Raw genomic sequence first — 25,066 nt, 5'->3', positions numbered from 1 at the left:
AAGCTTAATCTTGCAACACGCCAAAAACAACAGACTAACCGACATTTTAACCAATGATCTCGAAATCCTTGTTCTGAAAATGTCACGACGAAAATACAAGTTATGAGGCGTGATGACATGAAAAGGGAGATCTAAAAGCTCTTGTTGAGCGTAAAATGACCGTTTCCCACGCACAAACCTGCAATTAAGATAATTTGGAAGCATCTAGCATGCCCCTTCACGAGCAATTGTGTGAAGTTCGAAAGGCAAACACAAAAATATATCTTTAAAGGTAAATTTCAAAACTCGACCACGGTTTCCCAACTTTTACAGGCCAACCCTAGATCCGGAACAAAAATATCTTACGCACACCTTTTAGGCTTCCACAGCACAAGTTTGAAGATAATAATTTAGCAGTTGAAGATGGAATAAATGTGCCAATTTCCAGCCATATTAGCACCGACACCCTCCTTCCAAAATGGGTGACACTCACACCGCACTATGCAACATTTTTGCACTACAAATTTGTTGCCACGGCATGCCAGAATCTGGAGCAGTAAAAGTGCATTCGCAGCAAACAACTCTTTTCCAGCCAAAAACTCTGAAAACCTTTACATCAAAACCCGCATTCCTGGAATCAGAGAAAGCCATATATGGAGTTGTCGTACTTCCACTGGCACAGCCATCCAGTTTAAGATCGTAACTATACAAATTACTGTATCCTGAAGAGGTTCTTGAGCTTCACGACTAGCCTCCACTCCTCGAGAGAGAGATCTTCCTGTATGTTTTAAAACAATCACAGAAAGAATTCAACTACACCTTTCAATCATTCAATTATTTACTTGAAAGAAACAAAACAACTAGAAGATTTTATTGAGATTACCCGATAATTATCTTTTAGTACATCAATTGACCTCCTTGTGATGTGGCTAACAAGCTCATCCTCCTCCTCAAAGTGCCTTCCATACATTTTTTGCTGCTCCTCAGGATTTGTGCTAGCTATCTGTAAAGTACAGTGTAAGTGAATTATGCCCAATATGATCAACTAAACAAATTGTTGGAAATTTGCAATTCCAGTTCACTATCCTCTACCTTTATGGCCACCTTCTGTCCTTTCTTGGCTACATCAACCTGTCTGTGGTTAATTTCAATGGATGCAATCCGTCCAATGTCAATAAAATCTCTTGAAGGAACACAAATTGGGGTCCCGACCTGAGCAAAGTGCAGTATAATTATAACTCTGTTACGTATGACTGTAAAATGTATAAAAATAAAGCAAGGCTTGCAACTATTTAAACACATCTTATTTATTATTTGGGAGGGGGGAGGGGGGTCTTCCTTTTTTTCTCAGGTTTTTCATCTTCCAAATCCCATAGAAATACTTGTTTTAATATTTAACTGCATAATTATGTAAAGCTAAAAGCACCTTAAACAGCTCATGCAACACACAAATAACCGAGGATAAAGAAACACAGAAAGAGGATACCCTTGCAATGCCTTCAAGAACATCAACCCCCAAGACGATTGGATCCTTCTTGTTAAAAATGCAGTTTGGAATAATCTTGAGAACACATGGGAATACTGCTTCTTCCGCAGCTTCTTTCTTCTTTTCTTCCTTGAGATTGTCTATGTAAGCCTTGAACTGATCAAACAAGTGATAAATGATGTCAGCTATAAATATCTTAACTCCAGTCTCATCTGCAAGCTCACGAGCCTCAGGCGTCACTTTGACATCAAATGCCAAGATTGTGGCATATTCCTTCTTCCGCTCAAGCATGACACTGGCCCTCATGACATCTCTCTTGTGTACTGGGCCTATGCTTATTCCACTGACAGGTATGTTCACTGCTGGACTCTTCAAGAACTCCAACAATGCTTCCAATGACCCAAGAGTGGAGGCTTGTACACAAACGCCCTCACCGCTCTTGTCAATTCTATTCATAACTGACTTCATATCTTGCATGGCTGCCTCTTTGATGTCTTCTAAATCATCGTCAGGCCCTACAACATACAGGCCAGTGCCTGCAATTGCATGCTCAAGGCCCTGCAAGCAAACACAATACAAAAAGGCAGAAAAAAATGTCAAAACTTGGATAAAAAAGATTACAGTGGGAAATTCAAATCTCCTGCTCTTTGGATGTATGCTTGTGTGTCTGTGTGTATGCAGCTATAAAAGTGCATTTTGGCAAACATTCCAGAATGTAATCCCACCTGTGCAGATATCTTGATACCCTGTGCTGCCTTAAGCTCCTTATGATGCAAAAAGTCTCCCTGTAAATAGATAAACAACTTGAGTTTTTGTTATATAATGGTTTGAAAGGAAAAGGCAATCAAGCCTTGTGACATGATAGAAATTAGTAAGCCTCTTTTTAATCAGTAAACAAAGAAAAGGGAATTACTTTCCAAATAAATCCAAGCAACCAAACTAAAAGGTTTGTCAAAATAATTTTATCAGACCTCAAATGTGTGAAGAAAATTATTCCCACTGATGCATATGATTATAATGAACCACCAAAAAGGGGGGAAAAGATGAAAATGCATGGTGTTCCTACCAATTTCATGTTTGTCCTTGCATTTGTTTCTCTCCCCCAACAATTTCTTTGCTCCCAATTTGACCACAGGAAACGAATACAGCAACTTGCAACTTCCACAGGTAAGGGTGCAAATTCTCACACCCAGGTTGAATAATTTCAATAGAAACACCACTTCAAAATTTAGTGAATGCTCAACCTAGGCCCACCCAAGTTCTCCTTAAACCCCTACCCATAAGGCCCAGTTTCAGTCATAGTTTTCCAGGCACCAAAGCAAGGCTAGTCAACAGGGGGGCACCTTGTCACCTAGGTGCTGTCCAGGTGATGGGTTTTTTTAAAACGAAGACCATGAATCCTAGGAATGATTCACTAGGTTCCATAACAGCTAGCAGCCATCTTTCACAAGTAGTTGTCTATAGTCTTCATGAAAAAGTATAAAATTCTTATTAAAATATAGAAATCAGCATATCCATGAGAAGAAAAAGAAGAAAGAAAAGAAGAATTCAAAAAATATAGAGGCTGAGCCCCTGTTTTTGTAAGGATGATGACGATGACGATGAGGACAAAGAAGAAGAAAAAAAAAACTTAAGTTCCTCCTTGCTTATCGCTTAAGGTTTTGAAGTCTTTGGGGTTTCAAACAGCATACATCGACACATGTGTTGACTATAGCCTAACAAAAACATAATAGAAAGAAGCTATTATATAAACCCACAAAATGAATACTCTAATTTAACAATGTCTATTTTGTTATTCTAATCTCAAAAAAGTAAAGTATATAAAAATATTTCATAAGTACAAAACAGATAGGTGCTTAAGTGAGGCACTCCCCATGGGTGCCTTGTTGCTTAGGCATTGCCTTGACAACTATGGTTTAAGCTCATCTTCTCAAAAATGATCCTCTTTCTTGTATATTCTTGTATTAATCTCCCTCTAATACAATTATTAGAGTCGTCGAAAGTTATAGTAAGTTGTCAAAGACTAGTGATGGGTGTTGGAGATCAATTTGAAAAGTTGGGCTTTTTGAATTCGGATCCTGAAGCGGTGAAGGTGGAGGTGGGCAAAATCAGATTGGAAAAGTTGGGGTTTCTCATGAACAAGAAACTGAGTGCTGGTGTTTTCCTGTTCTGTTTCAAAAGAAGGTGAGGTGCTGAAAAGATTTTAGAAGGAGAAAAGGAGGGTTTCACAAGCTACCTTGAAATGAAACTGGAATGCTGGTGTCCAAGTTTAGGGCAAATTGCAAAGCAAAAAACATTTATTTGGATTGAAGTCTTTGGCATACCTCTACATGTGAGGGGTACCAAGTACCCAGGCATTCAAAGATACAGGAAACACATGTGATAAGTTCAAAAGATTTGATTTTCGTAATAAACTTTGGGAGCAAATTCAATCGGAAAGAATCCTGATTGAAATAGAGGACCCTAGTTTGATTCTAACGCTGCTCGATCTTTTCTATGTGGGAGAAGCATACAAATTGAGAGTTTGAAAGGGAAGTTGTGATCCAAGCTTTTTGTGGATCAAGAGAATTGTTGAAGCAGGAAGAGAGAGAAGAAGTCTAGGGTTGGAAGGGAGTCGAATAGTTGAGGCCATTGGGGAAGAAGGAAGTTGGCGGGTTGGTGAATAAAAAGGGCAAGGATGTAATTTTCCAAAGTTTTTAGGGGTAATGATTGGAAGCCTAGATTATTAAAATCAAAAGGGTTAGGGTTGAATACTAATGAGGAGGGGCTGAGCACCAGCTTTAGTTTTGATGGGCCCAATAAGTCTCTTATTCAGGTTGGGTCTTTTTTAACAAATGAAAACCATTGAATCAGCTCATTTTGTGAAGTGGAAGGATCAGTTAGGAAAAAAGAAAAGAAGACCAAATATTCGAGGGTCCTCATGGACAACAAAACAGAGGAGAAAGGTAAAGGTGATCATCTTTGGTATATCAGCCGGTAATGATTATAGGTTTCAAGATTCAACTTCTGGAGGCTTAAATGAGGGATTTAAAGATGGGAAAGTTATCTAGTCTATGGTAAAAGGAAGCACCGAGAAAGAGAGTGAAGGTGAGGATCAATGGAGAGAAGAAGGATTTCAAGCTACTAATGGTAGGAGTGTAGAAGACAACTATAGCGATCTAGGTAGAAAGGAAAATGGCAAGGGAAGGTTTTTTGTCTGATTTAGGGATCAAGAAATACTCAATTGATAACATGTTGGAGAGCCACGCTTCCCCAACGATGACTATTTGGGATGTGGAGGTTGGTTTGATTTTTCTTGCCTTTCTGGAAGTGCAACAATAGTTTATTAGACAAAGGGGATTTAGAAATTGTGCCAGTTCAAGAACAAGAAGTATTATTGGATCTTGATGATGGTAGTACAAAAAATACAAAAACTAGAGAGAAAAAAAATGGAAATGGTATGTATGACGAAGGGAAGAGGAAAGAGGAGTGGTGCTAGGATGTTGGAAGAAACCGAGGGTTTGATAGAAGCTTTTTTTTTTTTTTTTGATAGGAAGCAACATTGATGGAATAGAAGGGTTGAGGAACATTCTGAGAATAATAAAGAAAATGATAAGACCACTGAGGAAGTAGATACAGAGAAGAAGTTGAGAGGGCAAAAAGGAGACCGTAAAAAGGAAAGCAATAATGATTGCAACAGGTCCTAGGGTATATGCGAGGAAAAGAAAACACATGACAAAACCTTTAACAGAGCTTGAAGGAAAAGAAGATGAAGATGGAAGCACTGATACAGAAGACTGTATTGATAAGCTTTGAGTCATCGGAGGAAGATGTCATAATTGATGAAACTCATTAAGTTGAGGACACAACTGATGTGGAAACAGTAGTGAATATTACGGTGGATGTAAGCAAATTTTTTAGCACTGCTCTTTATTGGAGGAATGTGCGAGGAAGAAACTCAAGGGCTTGGAAAAAAAATTGGCAAGCCTCTGATGGGTAAGGAAAACAGTTTGGCTCATGAGGAGGCTTGCTACAATGAAAGAAGTACAAATATACAAAACAGGGTGAGAGGAAATGGAGATGAAAGGGTTGGGATTGAAGAGACTCATGGGATGGTAGCAAACTAGATATTTGAGAAGAATGTGGTCTTGGAAGTTGGAACTTGAAAGGATCAACGCTAACTCTCCGGACTTCAAGGACATTGAGAAGATTCCTAATGGAATAAGAAGGTTCAGAAATCAAAGAAATCACTGTACTATATGAGTGTCCAAAGTTTTTGCCAGATTGAAGATGGGTTTTTTAGGGTTATCATATCGTATCTGTGACCTCCCAAAATGATTTTTAAGGTATTTCCGGAAAATGTTGTGAATAGTTAAATAATCTTAATTCTGAAGTTTTGAAAAAAAAATAAAAAATGATGTGTTAGGCACGAAATGCTGACACACCCCTTCCAGTGTATTGGGGTGTATCGATACTTTGAACCTTGGTCCAAATTTCTGAACAAGTTGATTAAATGGGTATAAATGGTGGGGGCTTTGTTCTCTTGTAAGGTTACTAAAACTGTTTGGGAGTGGGTACTCTCTCGCTTTGGGTGTAATTGGAACCCTCCTGAGAGTGTCCAAGGTTTGTTCTCCCCTTCGTTTTTCAAATGGCCTAAGAAGCGAGGGAAGATGATGTGGAGGAGTATTAGGGCATCTGTGTGTTGGTCACTGTGGGAGGAAAGAAACTCTCGAATATTTTCAGAAAGGAAAGATCCTTGGAAGAACTATTAGACCTAATACCTTTAAGGGCTGCCCACTGGCTAAAAACTATGGAACTGTTCTCAGACTTTCCTATAGCTGACCTGTTAAGAAACTGGAAAGAGATAGCAACCTCTACTCTGTGTAAGAGGACTCTTAGTCCCTTGTGGTCCCCTCCTCCCTCCAGATTTATAAAAGTGAATTTTGATGGCAGTAGCATAAGGAATCCAGGGCCCTCTGGGATTGGGGGAGTTTTCAGGAATGAGGAAGGGATTGTTATTGCTCTGTTCTCAGGCCCTATTGGAGAAGGAGACTCTCTTAGGGCTGAGCTCCTTGCAGCTTTGGAAGGGGTTCAAAGAGCAAGGGAACTAAATATCAGTCGGCTGATTTGGAAGGTAATTAGCTGGTTGAAGAAAGAGGACAGTGGCTTGTGGAGTTACAATAATGAAAAGAAAAAACAATTATGGTTATGTAGGGGCATTGAGATGCAATACAGCTGGGTGAAAAGGACTGCTAATTCTTTTGCAGATGGGTTGGCCAAGCAAGGGGTGAATAGGGAGGCTATTTTTTGGGCTAATTTTTGATCTTCTTTCATTGTAATTTGCTGATAGGGAGATAAGACTATTTATCTCCCCCTTATTGTACCTAAAGCTTCATAAATCTTAATAAAGTTTCTGTTATTGATAAAAAAAAATGGTGGGGGGTTTGTATGGTCTTGTTATTGGCTGGGTAGGTTATTAAGCGTAAGGTGAGGATTGGATCAAGTATGTGGTGATGCAAGGTTCTTGTGGGTTTTGAGTGGGGTTTTTTCTTTGTTGGGCTTTGGAAAGATTGTTTAGAAGAGGGAGGTGGCTTCTTGTTGAAAAGGGGTTGGGTGAAGAAGATTTTGTTGAAAAGGAAACAGTTGGAGATAGGAAGGAGGGCTGTTTGTCCTGGAGGCTAGAGAGAATAGATTGCAGGAAACCAAAGAAGCAGCGAGGATGGGGATTTAGGGCCTGCAGAGCTTCAGGCTGAGGAAAGACCAAGAGGGGAGGAACTAGTTATAGAGAAGGAAGGAACCAATGAGGGGGAAAGGAATACAAGAAGTGGGGAAAATCAGTATGAGAGGGATCCAGTGATGGAGTTGGCTGATAAGATGGGGTTGAAAGTGGAGAAAGATAAGGAAATGAAACCTCCAAATAAAGAGATTAAAAATAAGGGAGGAAAGAGGAGAAGGAAGTTTAATGAAGTGGAGAAATATATTAATGATGTGGAAGAGGATAGAGAGTTCAGTACTAGAGGAGGTAGGAGAAAGGGGGGATTATAGGGAAGAGGGCTTGGGTTCAATTCTTGCTGCAATTATGAAGATCATTAGTTGGAAATTGGAATCTAAGGGGACTCGGAAGTGCCACAAAAAGGAGAGAAATTAAAGAAGTATTGAGGAAGGAGAGACCAGATTTTATTTTGATCCAAGAATAAAAAATTCAGGTAGTCGATAGGAAATGGATAAGAAGCATTCGGGGTGAGAGGAATATTAATTGGAGTTTTGCTCCTTCTTGGGGTGCTTTGGGGCCTTGGGGGGAACAATAACAATTTGGAAAGAAGAGGCAGCTCAATGTACGGAAGAGTTGGTGGGTAAGTTCTCAGTGCCTATTAAGTTAAGGAATTTGCAAGATGGGTTTGAATGGGTCCTCACAAATGTCTATGGGCAAAATTCTTATAAAGAAAGGAGTAAACTATGGGAAGAGGTAGAGGACATAAGATTTGTGGGTGAGTCAATTGAAGGTAGACAAAGGATAACATCAAGCATGAGGAAGTTTAATTCTTTTATTGAGGAATTTGATTTGAGAGACTTTCAACTGGGACAATCTTGTTTTACTCAGTCAAACCTCCAAGAAAACCCCATCTTATCTAAGCTTGATAGGTTCTTAGTCTCTCTAGATTGGGAAGAAAAATTGATTCGCCTAGCTGGGAGGACTCTACCTAGAATTACCTCAGACCACTGGCCCATTTGTTTGTTTCAGGAGTGTTGATGGTGGTCCAATTCCTTTTAGGTTTGAAAACATGTGGCTCACTCATTCGGATTTCAAAGAGAAGGTCAAAGTTTGGTGGAATAGCTTGGAACAATCTTCATTGTGGGAAGGCCAAAATTTCCTAAAAAACCTTCAGTTGGTGAAGAAGGAGATTTGAGAGTAGAATAGGGAGAAATTTGGAAGACTGGAGGAGAAAAAAGCTGATCTGGTCTCCTAAATTGAGGTGATTGATAACAAAGAAGTGGTGGGTTCTCTTGATGAGGGTGATAGGGAGTTGAGATGGTCTTTGAAGAAGGAGCTAGGGGAAACTTTGTTAAGAGAGGAAATAAGTTGGAAGCAGAAATCAAGGGAAAGGTGGATCAAAGAAGGGGATGGTAATACAAAATTTTTCCATGCCATTGCAAAATGGAAGGAGAAGGAAGAGCTTGATTAGTTCACTAATGGTGGGGAAGAGTGAGGTTACAGATCAGACAGAGATCGCAAAGGCTTTCTTGGAGCATTTTAGGTCTATCTATAGAAGGCCTTTAAATGAAAAGTGATTGGTTGAAGGGTTGGAGTGGGAGACTTTGGAGGAGGATCAAGTGCATTTTTTGGAGAGATTGTTTGAAGAGGAAGAGATCAAGGAAGCAGTTTTTTCTATGAATATATCAAAAGCCCCTCGGCCTGATGGATTCACCATGGCATTCTATCAAGATTGTTGGGACATAATTAAAAATGATATTTTCAAAGTTTTATGTGAATTCCATAGAAGGGGGGCAATCAATGTGGGGATGAATTCTACTTTTTTAGGGTTGATTCCAAAGAAGAACAATGCTATATGGCTCGAGGACTTTAGACCTATCAGTCTGGTCACAAGCATTTATAAGGTTATAGCAAAAGTGTTGCCTTTGGGGATTAAGAAAGTGATCCCCCCATTGATTTTGCAGTCTCAAGGGGCCTTTGGAGGAGGATCAAGTGCATTTTTTGGAGAGATTGTTTGAAGAGGAAGAGATCAAGGAAGCAGTTTTTTCTATGGATATATCAAAAGCCCCTCGGCCTGATGGATTCACCATGGCATTCTATCAAGATTGTTGGGACATAATTAAAAATGATATTTTCAAAGTTTTATGTGAATTCCATAGAAGGGGGGCAATCAATGCGGGGATGAATTCTACTTTTTTAGGGTTGATTCCAAAGAAGAACAATGCTATATGGCTCGAGGACTTTAGACCTATCAGTCTGGTCACAAGCATTTATAAGGTTATAGCAAAAGTGTTGCCTTTGGGGATTAAGAAAGTGATCCCCCCATTGATTTTGCAGTCTCAAGGGGCCTTTGTGCAGGACAGGCAAATCATTGACCAAATTCCTATTGCTAATGAACATGTGGAGGATCAAAAAAGATTAAAGAGAAGGGGAGTGGCTGTCAAATTGGATTTGGAAAAAGCCTATAACTTGGTGGACAGGAACTTAATAATTGATATTATGAGGTGTGGATTTGGAGAATTGAGGTGTAAATGGATTAAGGGTTGCTTGTAGTCTACTCACTACTCAATTATTGTTAATGGGACGGTGTATGATTTCTTTGAGGGCTTTAGTGGATTTAGACAAGGTGACCCTCTCTCTCCTTTTCTGTTCACTTTGGTGGCTAAAGTACTAAGCAAACTGATTTCAAGAGAAAACTGCTTGTTATTGTTTAGGGGTTGGTCCGTAGGGAGAGATAATATTTTGGTCACTCATTTGCAATTTGTAGACGATATTCTGATTTTTTGTGATGGAGATTATAGAGAGGGGGTGGAAATTTGAAGTTGGGGGTGAAACTATTTGAGAGAATGTCCAACTTAAGGATTAATTGGTTGAACTTAATGGTTGGAACCAATATCGATGAAAAACTTTTGAAGAGCTTGGCAGACTCCTTAGGTTGTGAGTGGCCTATGAAATACTTAGGCTTACCTCTAGGAGATAACCCTAGACCAGCTAGCTTTTGGGCCCCAATGGTGGAAAGGGTTGAGAAGAGATTAGCTGGGTGGAAGAGGAACTATATTTCAATGGGGTGGGGGTGGGGGGGGAGGTAAACCCTTATTAAGTTTACCTTAACAAACCTTCCAATGTACTACATGTTAGTATTTAGGATGCCACAGGAAGTAGTGAGGTTAATTGAAAAACTCATCAGGGATTTTTTCTGAGAGCCGGGGAAAAAAAAGAACCACTTGATCAAATGGGAAAAAGTGATGAAATTGAAAACAAAAGGTGGGTTGGGAATTGGTTTTGTTAAGATGAAGAATCAGGCTATACTCAACAAATGGTTAAGGAGGTTTCCTAATGAAAATGAAAAGTTATGGCACAAGGTTGTGGCGAGTATTCATGGCATATCAAGCAATGGGTGGGGTGTTGGATGTCTCTGTAGAGTTACCTTGGCTGCCCCATGGAAGGCTATCCATGATTTTCTTCCTACCTTCTTACATCATATCAGGATTGAATTGGAATTTTGGCTTCATTAGAAACCTTGGAGAATCTGAACTTTCTACGATGACTGATCTTTTGAGCTTGCTGAATTCAGTTTTCTTGTGTGAAGGTGGCTTGAATTCTAGAGTATGGGGCCCTAATTCTGATGGGGATTTCTCTTGCAAGTCCTTTTCGTTCTCTGGTTGCAACCTCTTCTTCCTATTCTTTCCCAGTCAAGGAAATCTGGTGTTCTCTCATTCCCCCTAAAATTTGCACCTTCTGTTGGGAAGTGTTCCATGGAAGCATTAACACCTTTGATCTACTTCAAACGAAGAGACCAAATTGGTGTTTGTCCCCCAACTGGTGTGTTCTTTGCAAGTTGAATGGTGAGACTGCGATTCATCTTCTTATCTCTTGCCTGTTTATTAGCTTTCTTTGGGATTGGTTTACTTCTCTCTTTGGATGCAGTTGGTCTTCTCCTGATAGGTTGGAAGGTTTGTTTAGCCCTACTAGCATTAGCTGTACAAAAAAGAGGGGTAGGACCTTGTGGAGATGCACTAGAGCAGCACTAATTTGGACTGTGTGGGAGGAAAGAAATGCAAGAATATTTGGAGAGAAGGAACGAAGCAAGGAAGCCTTGGTTGAAACTATAACATTGAGAGTAGCTCATTGGGCAAAAAGTTCGAAGATGTTTTCGGATTTCAAGATTGAAGATTTCTTCAGAGCTTGGGGTATCATTGCTGCATCCTTAACTACGAGACAGATCTGTTGAGTTTGGTCTCCTCCAATAAATGGTTGGAAGAAACTAAATTTTGATGGGAGTTGTTTGGGTAACCCAGGCCCCTCAGGTATTGGGGGAGTCATAAGGAATGAGGAGGGGAACATAACTGCTTTATACTCTGGCCCTGTGGAGCAGGGTGATGTGGCAAGACCAGAGTTTTTGGCTGCAATTTTTGGGGTTGAAAAGGCAAAAGAACTGAGTATTATACGCTGATTATTGAGGGAGATTCTAAAACTGTGGTTAAGTCGCTGGTTAAAGGGGAGGGGGTGGCATGGCACTTGAGGAATGAATTCAGGAAATTCAAATGGCTGTCACAGGACATGTTAATCCGAATGAAATGGTGAGGAGGACTGCTAATAGCTTGGCAGATAGCTTAGGCAAGCAAGGGGTACATAGAATACATATGTTTTGGGCTCAAATGTAGTACTGATTTGGGACAGCTTCTATAGCTGGTTCTTTTTCACAACTTCCTGTTGTAATATTGTTTCTCTCATAATTAATGAAAATTTTTGTGTTGCTGATAAAAAAAAGAGGGAGGTGGGTTCTAAGAGTTTCCTTTTTCTGACTTGTGGGTGATATCTTATCTCTTGTAGCCCTTTATTAATATATTTTCTTTTTTTAATCATAAAAAAATCTATCCAAAAAATATAATCACAATGAATTGGAAAGAAATGAACTGCTAGTTGGCACTGTCTGTTGGAATGATAATAACAAGACATAATAATAGCTATGGAGATTGCATCTGGGAAGGGATTCAGAAAATTATGAAGCTTGGTCAAGGGTGCTCCTTTCAAGCTTGGGAGAGACAATAGGTGAAGTTTTAGGGCACATGGTATGGTGAAGTTCCTAACTCAAGATTGTGAGAGTTCACTCTCCTTAATGAATTTAACATGACCAATTATTTATTTTATTAGGTAGCAGATAAGGCCAACTACTGCTATATGCAAAAGGAATATAAACAAATGGGTATTTATTCAGCTCCATACAACATAACTTGTACATGGTAATCACGAAAGAACCTAGATAGACCTGTTCACTTCATAATGGCCTTGGCAACATCTACTTTAATCTCTGCATCGATATGGATTATTACCAAATTAGTAGAAATGGTTGTTTGAAGGTATTTCTTGGTCACTGATATCATTTTCATCTTCAGTCCTACAATTATTATGTTGGCATTGCATGCATTCCGTTTTACTCCTATTTGCCTCAAAGTATTGTAAAGCATCGTTCCATTATTTGAACTTGCATCTAACCACACTCCAATATCAAGTATTATATTATTGGCAAACAAAATTTACCAAGGGGCCTCCTATGGATGCTTATTTAGCCCAATATTGGTTAATGCAAATATGCAAGTTAAATTGTTAAACCTGCCGAATACCAATTCTAGTTCTCCCTTCTCTTTTAGATGTTCTCATGCTCTTTTTCTTAGAAGAGTAAAATTAAAAAAAAAAGAAAAAGAAAAAGAAAAATAAAATAAAAGAAAAAGAAAAAGAAGTCACATGTGGAAGGTGATAACTGATAAGCCAAGAGAAGAAAATAAAGGCCCAAAAAACACAATCAACTTATGCACATCCCTACAAAAAGAACCCTGACCAAGTAGGCACAGCCTGAGCTAGCAAGAACCAAACAACAACAGAATAGACATTGCTAAGGAATCAAGCAACTTCAGCTGACTCCACTAACCTATCAAACCATACAACTTGGCTCCCCTTTCTAAAACCAAAACAAAGTAGAAAACCCACAAACTCCTCCCATAAGTCAAGATTAGTCCTCCCTATCAAAACCCTCTTCTTGTCCTTCTCCCTAAACCCACACCTCTCCCCCTTTCCCTAGAATGGTCTTCTCATGTCATGCTCATGACAGCACCATCACAAAAGAATTGACTTACTTGGGGATCCTTTTTTTCCACAACCTGCCATATCATCTCCCTAGGAACCGTATCACATGTCTCTTCACCATGTCAATAACATTCACCCTTGAAACCAACTTCAATATCAATCTTCTAAGTGAAAAACATAGCTTTTATGTTTGACCTCACTAGCAGAACCACTCCCCCTAGAACTTTATGTAAGTCACACCATAACATGGCAATAGAAATAACTGGGTCATAGCTCATAAGTAAATATCCAGTTGATAGAGCCTATGTGGAATGTGGTTAACCAATTAATTTTGAAGCACCTAGTAAGCAATGCAATTGCCTACAAAAATTTAAAAATATAAATTAAAAAAAAACAGTTGCAGTTGCAGCAGTAATGCCAACTTAATCACCTAAAATCTTTCAAATTAATTTTATCCTCATGCATATTCTATAGAAGAAAGAGATGAAATCTGTTATCAGATTGTGATAAGACATATTCAAAGGGATTCTTTTATTTTCTAGAACTAAATGAGGAGCTGAGTAAAGATGGCAACAATAGTATAGTTGGTAATATTAAGACGAAAGCAAATAAAATGAAGTCAATATAAAAGTTCTAAGCTATGGAAAATATTGGTATAAAATGGAAAGCAGGAACAGAATAAAATGCATCTAATTGACTTTGGATGAAAGCTTACAAGTACTATAACATATTAATATGTTTTTTATTTAGCACCAACCTTCCAGTTTCAATAAAATCATGTCTACAAGGGCAAGATGGAAAGATAAACAAAAGAAAGTTGCAGAAAGACTCTGACCTTTACTCGGATCTCTTTCATTGGATGAGGGGTCATCAAAGATCGAATTGTGGTAACAATAGGGCCCTAAAATGAGAAAACCAACACATGAGAAACTTGACAATATACACATGCACAAATTTTAATACAGGTATTTTGGTCACAAATGTTTAGGAATCTTCAAAAGCACATTTACACTTTATTAAAGGAGTATAGATAAATCTGTATGTGTGTGTGCTCCATAAATAATAAGCATCAACAACCTTACCTGCATGCCACAAACAACTATTTGGTCTCCCTCATGAAGGACACCATTGACTAGTATCACATCAATTGTCGTACCATGGCCTTCAACAACTTTAACCTCTAATACTGTACACTGGTGAACAGTCCCAACCCAAAATTAGAAACCAAAATTTTTCTACCATTTTAATGCATATAACTAAGTAGGCAGTGACCAGAGAGAAAATACACCTGCACTTCATTGCTAAACATAAGCTTTTCCACCATAGTTTTCTGAGTCCACTGAACCAATAGCAACAGAAGATCTGGGATACCTTCCCCACTGTTATATTTCCACAAAATCAGAAAGTGAGAAGTCATTAGACCACTTCTCCCCCCCCCAAAAAAGAAGAAAAAAGTAGAAGAGAGAAAAAATAAAAAACAAAGGCAGAAGAAAGATAACCAAAAGAATATCCAATAAAAAAGAAAGACAAAAGAATAAGCAATTTCTTATGCAAGTATGCAACCATGATACAAAGCCTGGCATAAAGTTCATCAGCAAACACCTGATCGCACTTGTAGGAACAATACTGAAAGTTTCCCCCATTTCCTTGTTCTTGTAGTACAATTCTGTATTCAGGCCCTGCTCCTTGAACTGTGTAATAATCTGGGAGCAACAAAGAGAGTTAGAACAGATTAGCCTAACTGACAATCCCCAGTGTGAAAAGGGGGCCTAGATACATTTACCTGAGTAAGCCTCATTTTAAATTCGTTTTGTACATCATTAGATTGTTGCTTCATAGCCTTCACAATTGGTGCGTTTAGACAAGTCTTCCATCCATATAATCTGTCCACCTTCATGGCCAAAACAAAGAGAGCGAAGTAGGATTACACTACACCTACCAGACAGAACAATGCACTTTATGTTTCACCCATCAGAAGCATTACTGAACTACTATTTAATAAGAATGTACCTTATTCAATGCAACAATGAATTCTGTATTCCTCATCTTTAAGAGATTCAGGGATTCTATTGTCTGTGGTTCTAAGCCGTGCATTATGTCAACAACTAAAATTGCAATATCACATAAACCTGAACCCCGTGACCGTAAGTTTGCGAATGACTCATGTCCTGGTGTATCAATTATGAGAAGACCTGGGACTCGCAATGTGGCATCAGCTTTTAGTTCCTTGGTTCGCTGCCTAATATTCTCTGCTGGAAAATAGGTTGCTCCAATCTGCTGTGTAATTCCTCCAGCCTCACCCTGCTGAACATTGGTGCCACGTATGCAATCTAAGACCTTAGTTTTACCAGTGTCAACATGGCCCATAATGCAACAAATTGGGGAGCGGAGGTTATCTGCACTACGGTTTGAAGGAACCTCCATAGACTGCACTTTCCCTTTTGCTGGTGCTTCCTTCTTTACATTCTTCGCTGTAACTTCAGCCTCATGTTGATCCTCTTTGCTTTCAATGCTTTTTGTTTTCATAGGTTGGGGAGCAACAGTCTTCTTGACAGCAACCACTGTTTTGGCTGCTGGAGGAGGGGCTCCTACTTCACCAGAAGTCACTGGTGTAACACGCTTTGTCTCTTTCTTCCCAATAGGCTCAGGTTCAGCATCTTCCTCAGCAAATGCACTTTTAACAGGCAAATTCACATCAGCATCATCCCAACTCTTTGCATCCCATTCATCTTCATCATCATCTTCATCCTCAATACCGTTCTCTTGAACTATATGATCAACTTTTTCTTCCAGAGTCACAGTTGACTCTGCTTCTTCAACCTTCTCAACTTCTGGTGACTCCACCTCAGCTAAAGCATCCTGCTGGATTTCCTTTACCTCTACCTTTTGTACATCTTTTACAGGAGCCACACCATTTGCTTGTGTAATACTAGGTTTTGTCTTTTTTGTCTGATACTTGGGCCTTTTTGTTGGTGCACCACCAGTGTCTGCAGGGGGAAGCATAGCACCACCCTGAGCAAGAAATTGATTCCTCATTGCCTCCAACCGGCGAGCTTCTTCCTTCTGCTTACCTGTTAAGAGTTTGCCTTCCTGTTTTTTCTTTAGAAGCTTCTCCTTCTCTCTCTCCTTTTTCCTCCGTTTGGCCTCCTCAGCCAGCCTCTCAAGCTCCTCTTGTCGCCGTCGTTCCTCTTCTTCCTTCCTCAGCCTCTCCTCTTCTTCTCGTTTTTTCCTCTCTTCAGCTTCTTTACGTCTTGCCAGTGCCTCCTGCATTTCTCTAACATGTTTTGGAAGCTTCTTGTCAGAAACTTTGCTCTTCACTTCCTCCAGTTTTTCATCCTTCACCTCCACTGAAGATGTAGCTGCAGCTGCTGCTGCCGCCTTCTTCTCTTTTTCCTTTTCTTTCTTCTTTTTCTTCTTCTTTGCAGCTGCAGATTCTCCAGCTTCCACTTCAGCTTCCTTCTCCTCACCCTTATCATCAACCTGGACAACTGGTTCAGGTTGAACCACAACCTTTTCCTCCTGTGGAGGAGGAGCAGTAGGTTTTGAAAGGGGAGGGCCTTCACCAAGTTCTGCAAGAATTTTGTCAAGGTCATCCTCCTCTTGAGCAGTCCTTCCACTCTTCTTCTTCTTCTTTTTGCTCTTAGCTGTCTCCACCATATTCTCACCTCCCTGATTACTAACTTTGGCATCAATGGCATTGTTTCCACCAACGTCATTACTACTGCTTTTTACAGAAGGTTGCTCAGGTTCAGCTCCTTCATCTTCAAGGCCAGTGCCAAAACTGGAGGCAGTAAATAGACTATTTTTCTTCTTAGACTTTGAAGGTTTTTTCTTGCCTGAGAAAGCAATTGCCAGGGCATCTTCACTCTCCATTGTGCTTTCACCAATGGTGTCATCACCAGGCTTGATGCTTAATGCTGGCTCAGGTGCAGAAACATCATTTCCATATTCTTCATCAAGAAGTGCAGCGCCAAACAAGCTACTGCTCTTCTTGGAAGATTTTGAAGATTTCTTCTTACCAGAAAAGGTAATGACAGGAGCATCTTCATCCTCTTCTTTATTTCCATCATTGGTTTCATCCTCATCAGCAAGGCCAACAAAAGTGGAGGTGGTAAACAAACTACTACTCTTATTGGACGATTTTGAAGGTTTTTTCTTCTTACCAGAGAAAACAGTTACAGTATCATCGTCCTTCTTGGTTTTATTTTCATCTGTTCCTTGGTGTGCAGATTCATTATTTTCAAGACCATCACCTTCATCGAGAAGGGCATCAAAAGCAGAAGTAGCGAATGAACTACTACTCTTCTTGGAAGATTTTGAAGGTTTCTTCTTACCTGTGAAGCTAATCACAGGCTCCTCCTCTTCCTCTTCTCCTTCATCGATAATGGCATCAAAAACAGAAGCAGTAAATGAAATATTATTCTTCTCCGAAGATTTTAAAGATTTCTTCTTGCCGGTGAAGCTAATTACAGGCTCCTCCTCTTCCTCTTCCCCTTCCCTGCCACCATCCTCCTTGAGCCTATGTGCCTCCTTGGCAGCTGCCCTCGAGGGAGGTTCATCATCCTTATCATCCTCCTGCTCCTCAAGGGCATCAAAAGCAAACGCACTGAAGATGCTGTTACCACTTTTCTTTGATTTCGACTTCTTCTTACCAGTCAACACAACAGCAGGAGCATCGTCCTCCTCCGCTTCTTCAACAGTTTTCTCTTCCTCTTCATATTTAGGCTTTGCCGCCTTGGAGTTGCCCTTCTCTCCCTTCTTCTTCCCGGCAATGGGCATAATATCATCTTCGTGGTTTTGTTTCTCAGGACCCGGTTTTTGTTGATCTTCGGACAACTCAATCCCAATGGAGTATTCGTCATCGTCAATGACATGCCCTTTCTTCTTCGATTTGCCCCCGCCTTGAGTTACAGGGTTATCGTCGTCCCGGGCTGCGGGCTTCTTTCTACCCATTGAGATTACACAGTTCCTGCCTCTGTAAAATTGGATTTAGGACAGACATCAGATTGCAATCACAATCTTCAATATCTATACATGAAAAAGGAAAACGAAACTGGAGATGCCAAAAGCACCGTAACCGTATAGATCTCTTCTTAGGATGAGAATAAAATAAATAAATAAATAATGAGAATTGTCTCGGCGGCACGGAAACTAATGGAATCCTTAAAAAAAAAAACCCTAATTCAGAAGATGAAGCAAAAAAACAGTATAACCGTATAAGAAGATAAAGCCGATACATATATATATATATATATATATATATAGACAACATGGAGAGAAGCGGTTCAACAGAAGGGGAAGAGACGTATAGAGCTCACCTATCTGGTGTTCGGTGATACGACCACAGAGGACTGTAACGATGACGATAGGATTCTGAGTTTGACGATGATGAAGACTGATCTGACGTTTAGTGGTTTGTATTGCAATGGACGGAGTTAACCACTCCAAATGCCGGAACACCGCTGCAATAAATGGACCGTAGATGTGCGAGCGGAGAAGGGAATTAGAACAAAGGATCATCTCTGTGAGAGTTAGGGACGATATTAGGGATCTCCCTGGACCGGGCCAATTTAGCCCCAAATAGTGTGGGCAAGGCCAATCTAAGCCCCGACAATATGGGCTGGGTCTTTCAGATTTGGCCCAGTTCAATGTGCTTACTGCTTAGTGCATTTTGATTTTTGACCGTCTATCAAAATAAATAAATAAATAAATTCTCCAAAAAATGCTTTTGCTCTTATTTTTTATAAAAATACTTATTTACAGAAAATTTATTATTTTTGTTAAATTGTTTAATGTTTAATTACAACCCATAAACATATTTGGAAAATGGGTTTAAAGACACATTGAACAGAAAAATAAAATAATTATACAATAAAATTAACTCTGCAACTCATTTTTCCTACACTTACTTAAATATTGATAGTCGATTCCTTTAACATTTTAGTGGCAATCTAAAATTAGAAAATTAGTATTAATATTTTGTTGATAGTTGCAACATATCATAATACTTCATCGCATGTACATTTACTTGAGAATAAAATGGGACCTCAAGACAAGAACCACTTGAGTTGTGGTTTAAAATCTCAATCTAACAATATTTGTATGGAGCAAGAAAATTAAAATACACAATAAAATACTACCTAGTGTAAGAGTACATGTTCCCTTCTTTGTTTTCTTGTGGGTGCGGCTGATTCATTGAATTTTAATCCATTTCCTGTGAGGATTTGAACTCGTTTCCTGTGTGAAGGCTCTCCGGACCGTCGACAACATTCTCTGCCATCTTCCCCTTTCGTTGGGTCCTCACTCAGTTCGGTGCTTTCATAGTTCTTTGTGGCTTGACTCACTTCCTCACTATCTGGACCTATGCCCCTCACTCCTTGTATGTTATGCTTGCTTTAACCATTCTCAAAATACTCACTACTCTCGTTTTATTGCACCACCTTTATTACCCTTGTTACACTTATTCCTCAAGTGCTTAAGGTGGTGGTTAGGGAGGGTTTGTTGATCAAGAAAACTAAAGAGATTGGCCAGGAGGTTGGTTTGATGAAAAGGCAGGAGGAGGGGCGAGTCAGTATGTTCACATGCTCACTAGAGAAATCCGCTAATCGCTTGACTGCCACACCATCTTGTATACCACTCTCGTCCAGCTCTCCAACGTTCTGTTTCCGGACAACTGTGACATTTGGATGCCGGATGAGCTCAATTCTATGATGAATTTGACGCATGAGTTAAAGTGGAAGGACGATTTGGTTTCTATTCCCGTCAATGACCCCGAGCTGGTGGACATCCTCCAAGATAAGCGGGTTAGGGTTTTGGGACCTAATTCCAAGTTAGGATGGGTGGCCGAAAATGGACCTGTTGTTGCTATTCGGATGCCCATGCTTAGAGTTTCCAATTTCAAGACCGGCATGCCGGAGATGATGGAGACTTGCTATGCCATTTTGCTATTGGTCCTTCCAGCAAATGGGAATAGGGACTGGAGCTCACAGGAGCTTGAGATCGTGGAGGTCGTTGCGGATCAGGTTGCTGTGGCTCTGTCTCAGCTGATGTTCTTGAAGAGTCGTTGCCAACGAGGGAAAAGCTATCAGAGCCGAACATGGCTCTAGAGAAAGCCAGGCAAATGGCCTTGATGGCGAATGAGGCACGACGCTCCTTCTAAAAGGTTATGGCTATGGAGATGATCACTCCCAGCAGATCCGTCGCTGCAATTCTCTCGGTGTTGCAGCATGAGAATTTCAGATCTGAAAACCAGAAGAGGTTAGTTGATACAATGGCAAAAGGTAGTCTTCTGTTGTCTGCTCTCATTGAGGATGCTACAGGGATTTTAGGTTTGAACTTAAATTATGTATACACTACCAAGAAAAATGGTCTAAGCCGGCTGTCTCAAAACCGCTAGCATAGGCCTAAAGACCGGCGGCTTAGATATAAATCGGCGGTCATATGCACGCCGCCTAAGCTGGCATCGCCTCATATCAAGACCGTCGGCTTAGGTAGGAATGACTGTCGCCTTTGCTTCCTGTCCAAGGCGGTTCAAAGTTATCAAAAGCGGCAGGTTTTCCATGATCACTGGCTGCCTGATTAAACTAGTGGTCCAAACTGCCGCCTTAGGTGCCATATGACCGCCGGCTCAATGATTGTTAATAGCTAGTTGGCGGACATTGACCGCTGCCTTAGGTCTTATCTGGCCCATACTTCTATCTTGCTCATAGCTAAGCCGATGGGTACTAATCGCCGGTATAGACCTTTTTCTTTAAAAAAAAATATATATATATATATACGCCTACTTAATTTCAGCATTTTTTGTACCTGAATTTTTCTAATGATTTAACATTTTAATATGCCTACTTATTAGAAATCCTATGACAATTGATACATGAAAACTTTGATAAATAAAAATGTAACTTAAAACAACTAGTAATTGAAGGATTAATTATATCAGAAAAGTCCAAAACAAATTGTTCAAATACAATATTCAATTTACATATTAACGATACAAGCCACTGGTAATGATACTTGTCTTCCTTTTGGGCATTCAACTTTGGGTTTCTTGAATGTTCTCACCACTCCTTGCAAGTCAAACATTAGAATAGGTATGAATCTAGGTATATCATAGCCTCTTTAGAGGATAAACTAGGTATGAATCTGGGTCAAAACTAGGTATGGAGCACTTATCCTCTTAAGAGGATAATGTTTATCAATTAAGAATAGGAAAGCTTTGGTCCAAATCAAATTTGGATCATTTCCTAATCAGATTAGGAGTTTGTTCCATATAGAAATAAAGAGATAAGTGGGTGAACAAGTCTTGGACTCTTTATCCACATTCTTGCTTTCTCTTCTTCTTTCTTCTTCTCTCTTGTCTTTCAAAATACCTATCATGAAATAACTGATTTCTATTAGTTTTCTTCCATTTTTTGCAATAAAAACATTGAAGATACTCATGCTCATTCATCCCACTCGATCCAAACCAGTTGGATAGCAGATTTGCTGAAATCAGAGTTGTTGAATCAGTTTCTCCAGTACACTGCGCCAGGCATGAACTTCCACCTTGGGAGCTAATTCCGTATTAGGTATAATATCATTTTAATTTGGTTTAAAATCTTGTCTAACTTAGTGCAATATTGATAATGAAAATTTAGTTTTCAAATTTATCGAGAAATCGGTTCTCGAAAGGGTTATAATTTTTTTTTGAAATTTTGCCTAGCCATCTAGCATGGTTCATCCATCCATATAATGGATTCTAAACCCCTCCAACTTGAACTACCAGAGAACACATTAGAAAATGTTGAAAATGAACAATTAAGGGGGTGTTCTCAAAATGTAAAGTGTTTCGCTTGTTGTGATGTCCAAAATAAATAAAAAAATCTACATATATATATGGACAAAGCTTTTTTGGTGGTAACAAAAACAATCATATTTTATTCTAGCAAGCACAAAGTAGATATCAAGGGATGAGTTATAACTTGCGACTAAATTTAAAATCATACCTTAGGGATTGCTTTCTTGGTTGTCGATGGCTCACCATCCTCGAAATCCGTAATGATGGTGTAGTAGCTTTTTTCCATTGTCACTAATCACTCGCACACACCTAGTCCTCTTCTTCCTCTTCGGCGCAGTTGAGGGTTCATTCTGTGTAAGGCTCGATAGTTACTGTCCCTCAACCTTGACTATTCTTGTTTCTCTTTTGTCGGCCAATTCGTTGTAGTAAATTGTGTCTTGTAGGTGGGCCTCTGGTTTGTTGAAGGGAACTCTAGTCGCTGGGATTCTTATTACACGCCCCTTATGTTTGGCCTTTATACACTGATGGTACGTTGATGGGAGTAGAGCCAGGCCATGTATCAATGGCTGCCCCAACAGAGTGTGATAAGCAGTCATTCCTAAGATCACTTGGAATTCCTGCATGATCGAGAACGACCCTATCGCGACTGGCAATTTGATAGACCCCTCCGTGATGGATGCGTTGCCGTTAAAATTTGTCAGTTCCATAGGAAAACTTTTAACTGTCACCTTTTGTATATTCATCAACTTTAGCGTATGGACGGATATTAGGTTTATAGAGCTCCCTGGTTCAACCATGGACCTTCTCATCTCGAAGCCCCCACCTATGGTCGGTGGCTAGTATGTCATCCTGAGTAAATTCTACACTGGTCCGGTCAGATTGGTGTGGTTCCAGTGGCCTCCTAAACATTTCTGCCAGTGCTCTGATGGCCAACCTCCTCGTTGAGGCGCTAGCTCCCTATCTACTGAAAAATTGTTGGAGCTCCGGGCTCTGTTCAAACCTTTCTATCAACATGTCATGATGATACTGGCCTGGTGCTCTGACTACATTAATACTTCCTCCCTGAGTGTGAGCCGAGAGGGGGTCTGTCTCTACTTGTGCTAGGTTCCTTTTAACAAAATCATCTAATTTTACCTTTTGTACAAATAATCTTCTTAGAGAAAAACAATCCATCAATTCATCCTTTTCTGGGTCAACCCCTAGGGGGTGGTGGTGGCAAGTTAATTACTCTATCCTCAACCAACTTGTTCATAATCATAGCAACATCCTCCTTGGTGCAGGGAAAAGGAGCAGGGATTGGTAAGTTGCTTCTTTTACCTTGGGAGTTGTTATTGGTAATAGGGCCCCTACCTGGGCCCTCTAGCATTGTGAAGCTTGCAGTCAATAGCATAAGCTTCGTTCCTTCCATACTGCCATAGTATTGGTGTAGACTGGGTTGAACTGTTCTTAATGGTGCACGTTGTCCTTTCTGTGCACCTCCACAATTAGCTAAACATGTCAATCTCCACATTTTCAATGCCTATTCTATAGGCAGGCTGCATCCCCTATATGCATTATTCGATGAAGCTTTTCTCCATGGCATGTTCGCCAAAAACGGAATGGGTCAACTTCTGGAACCTCATGGTGTAGGTAAGGAGGTCCTCCCCTGTGCGCTGCTCCGTGTTGCACAGATCGACCAACGTTAGTCTTCTTTCTAGGGTGAACCATTTGGATAGAAATTTCTTATCTAACTCCTCCTACGATTTGATGCTACTAGTGGTAAGGTTAACAAACCAAGTTTATGCCGGCCCGATTAGAGATTTGGAAAATTCTCTAACCTTTAGATCTCCATCGAAGGTGAAGGACCCCAAGACATCTTCAAACTTGCTCACATGCTCCTAGGGGCTCCCCTTTTGCCCGTCATACTACGACCACTTCTGGGGAGTTTAGCCGACAGGGTAAGGTTTATATAAGATTTAGTCGGAGTAAGACTTTTGCAAAACAATCGAAGCTTGGACCTGGTTTTGGCTTTTCACTACCATCCCTTGAACATACCCTTTCAGTTTGTTCTAGCTGAGCGGGACTTCTGTCATTGGGTCTGCTTGAGCAAGGACTCGGGACTGCCCTATGGTGGGCTAGCTGGCTTGCACGGGTACCGGATTAACCTTGGTAGGCTACTTCGATAGGGTAGGATTAGGATTGGAGGCATGATGGCTGGTAAGCATAGATGTGGGAGCAGTGGCCAGGGTGAAAGGGGAGTGTTCAGCCTGGGTGGACTATTGAAGAAGGATTTGCAGGGCGGCCCTTGTCTCGGCCTACATCTACTCAATTCAATCGAATCGAGCCTCAAACTAGGCTTTGAATTTGTAGACTTTATTCGGCAGGATTTCAATGTTGACCTGGTCAGTTGTCTCTATTTCATACTAGTTCCCCATCTCTGGGTTGGTATTCCTTGGGATGTTGTCATGCTCTTCAAGAATGGGTGAGAGATTGATCCTGTGAGCGCCCATCCTTCATGATTAAAGACGGAACCAAAGATTCTAATGGTTAGGCTATGTGAGAGCGGTTTCCTTGAAAGACGAAGGAAGACTCGAGTTAGGAGATAGGGTTGAAGTCTAGGGTAAATGGTAAAGTGATAAGGTCGAATGAGTATGGGATGGTCGAATGAATCCCTCGTCGTGAGGTGGACCCTCATTTATAAGGAAGGATCCCGAGATCCTGAAAGGGATGAGCCAAAAGTGTTTGATTCCCACTAGGAAAGGGAATATTAGATTCGTTGTCGCTCATTAAGGAGCACTATTAGGGTTTTGCCACATGTCTTATGAGATATCTCAAGGACGAACTTTCCTTTCGTCTGAGGATTTTCATAATCCGTGTGTGGTACTTCTTTTCATAACTCATTTAATCGACATGGCGTTGGTGACGTTATCATTTAATGGGCACGCCTTTATTAGACTTATGTGGCATCTTGTAACACGTGTAACTTAAAGTTGCACGTGCAACCGATATTTATTTCCAATTCACAGTGATCCTACAGTTCTGTAATGGTCTTGAGTTTATCGCAACATTG

At 40.2% G+C, this 25,066-nt stretch overlaps 1 protein-coding gene and 1 pseudogene across 1 annotated transcript; one reads left to right on the top strand and one right to left on the bottom strand.

The window, feature by feature from the left end:
• Positions 1-260: 260 nt before the first annotated feature.
• LOC148877203 (uncharacterized) lies at positions 261-18,797 on the bottom strand. Its single transcript, XM_088982811.1, has 12 exons — positions 18,560-18,797; positions 15,252-18,216; positions 15,025-15,132; positions 14,844-14,944; positions 14,530-14,620; positions 14,324-14,434; positions 14,077-14,142; positions 2,191-2,250; positions 1,466-2,023; positions 1,072-1,191; positions 863-982; positions 261-757 (listed from the first exon to the last, which is right to left on the bottom strand). Exons 2-12 carry the CDS (start codon positions 18,192-18,194, stop codon positions 692-694), a joined length of 4,344 nt encoding a protein of 1,447 aa, XP_088838937.1. The 5' UTR covers positions 18,195-18,216; positions 18,560-18,797; the 3' UTR covers positions 261-691.
• Positions 18,512-21,096, top strand: LOC148877202 (ethylene receptor 2 pseudogene; annotated as a pseudogene).
• Positions 21,097-25,066: the final 3,970 nt, after the last annotated feature.

The sequence above is a fragment of the Nelumbo lutea genome, chromosome 1 (genome assembly GCF_056320005.1).
Source record: "Nelumbo lutea isolate HS-2025 chromosome 1, American lotus-T2T, whole genome shotgun sequence".
NCBI lineage: Eukaryota > Viridiplantae > Streptophyta > Magnoliopsida > Proteales > Nelumbonaceae > Nelumbo > Nelumbo lutea.
The sequence above is the reverse complement of the archived record's forward strand: the minus strand, read 5'-3'. Positions and strand labels throughout refer to the sequence as shown.

What these genes read in the sequence shown, in the direction of transcription:
- LOC148877203 (XM_088982811.1), bottom strand. Translation starts at nt 18,194, where the DNA reads ATGGGTAGAAAGAAGCCCGCAGCCCGGGACGACGATAACCCTGTAACT. An exon ending in TGAAAGAGATCCGAGTAAAG is followed by an intron (nt 2,251 to 14,076) that starts GTCAGAGTCTTT and finishes ATCTATTTACAG; the next exon opens with GGAGACTTTTTGCATCATAA. An exon ending in GACAGAAGGTGGCCATAAAG is followed by an intron (nt 983 to 1,071) that starts GTAGAGGATAGT and finishes TGTACTTTACAG; the next exon opens with ATAGCTAGCACAAATCCTGA.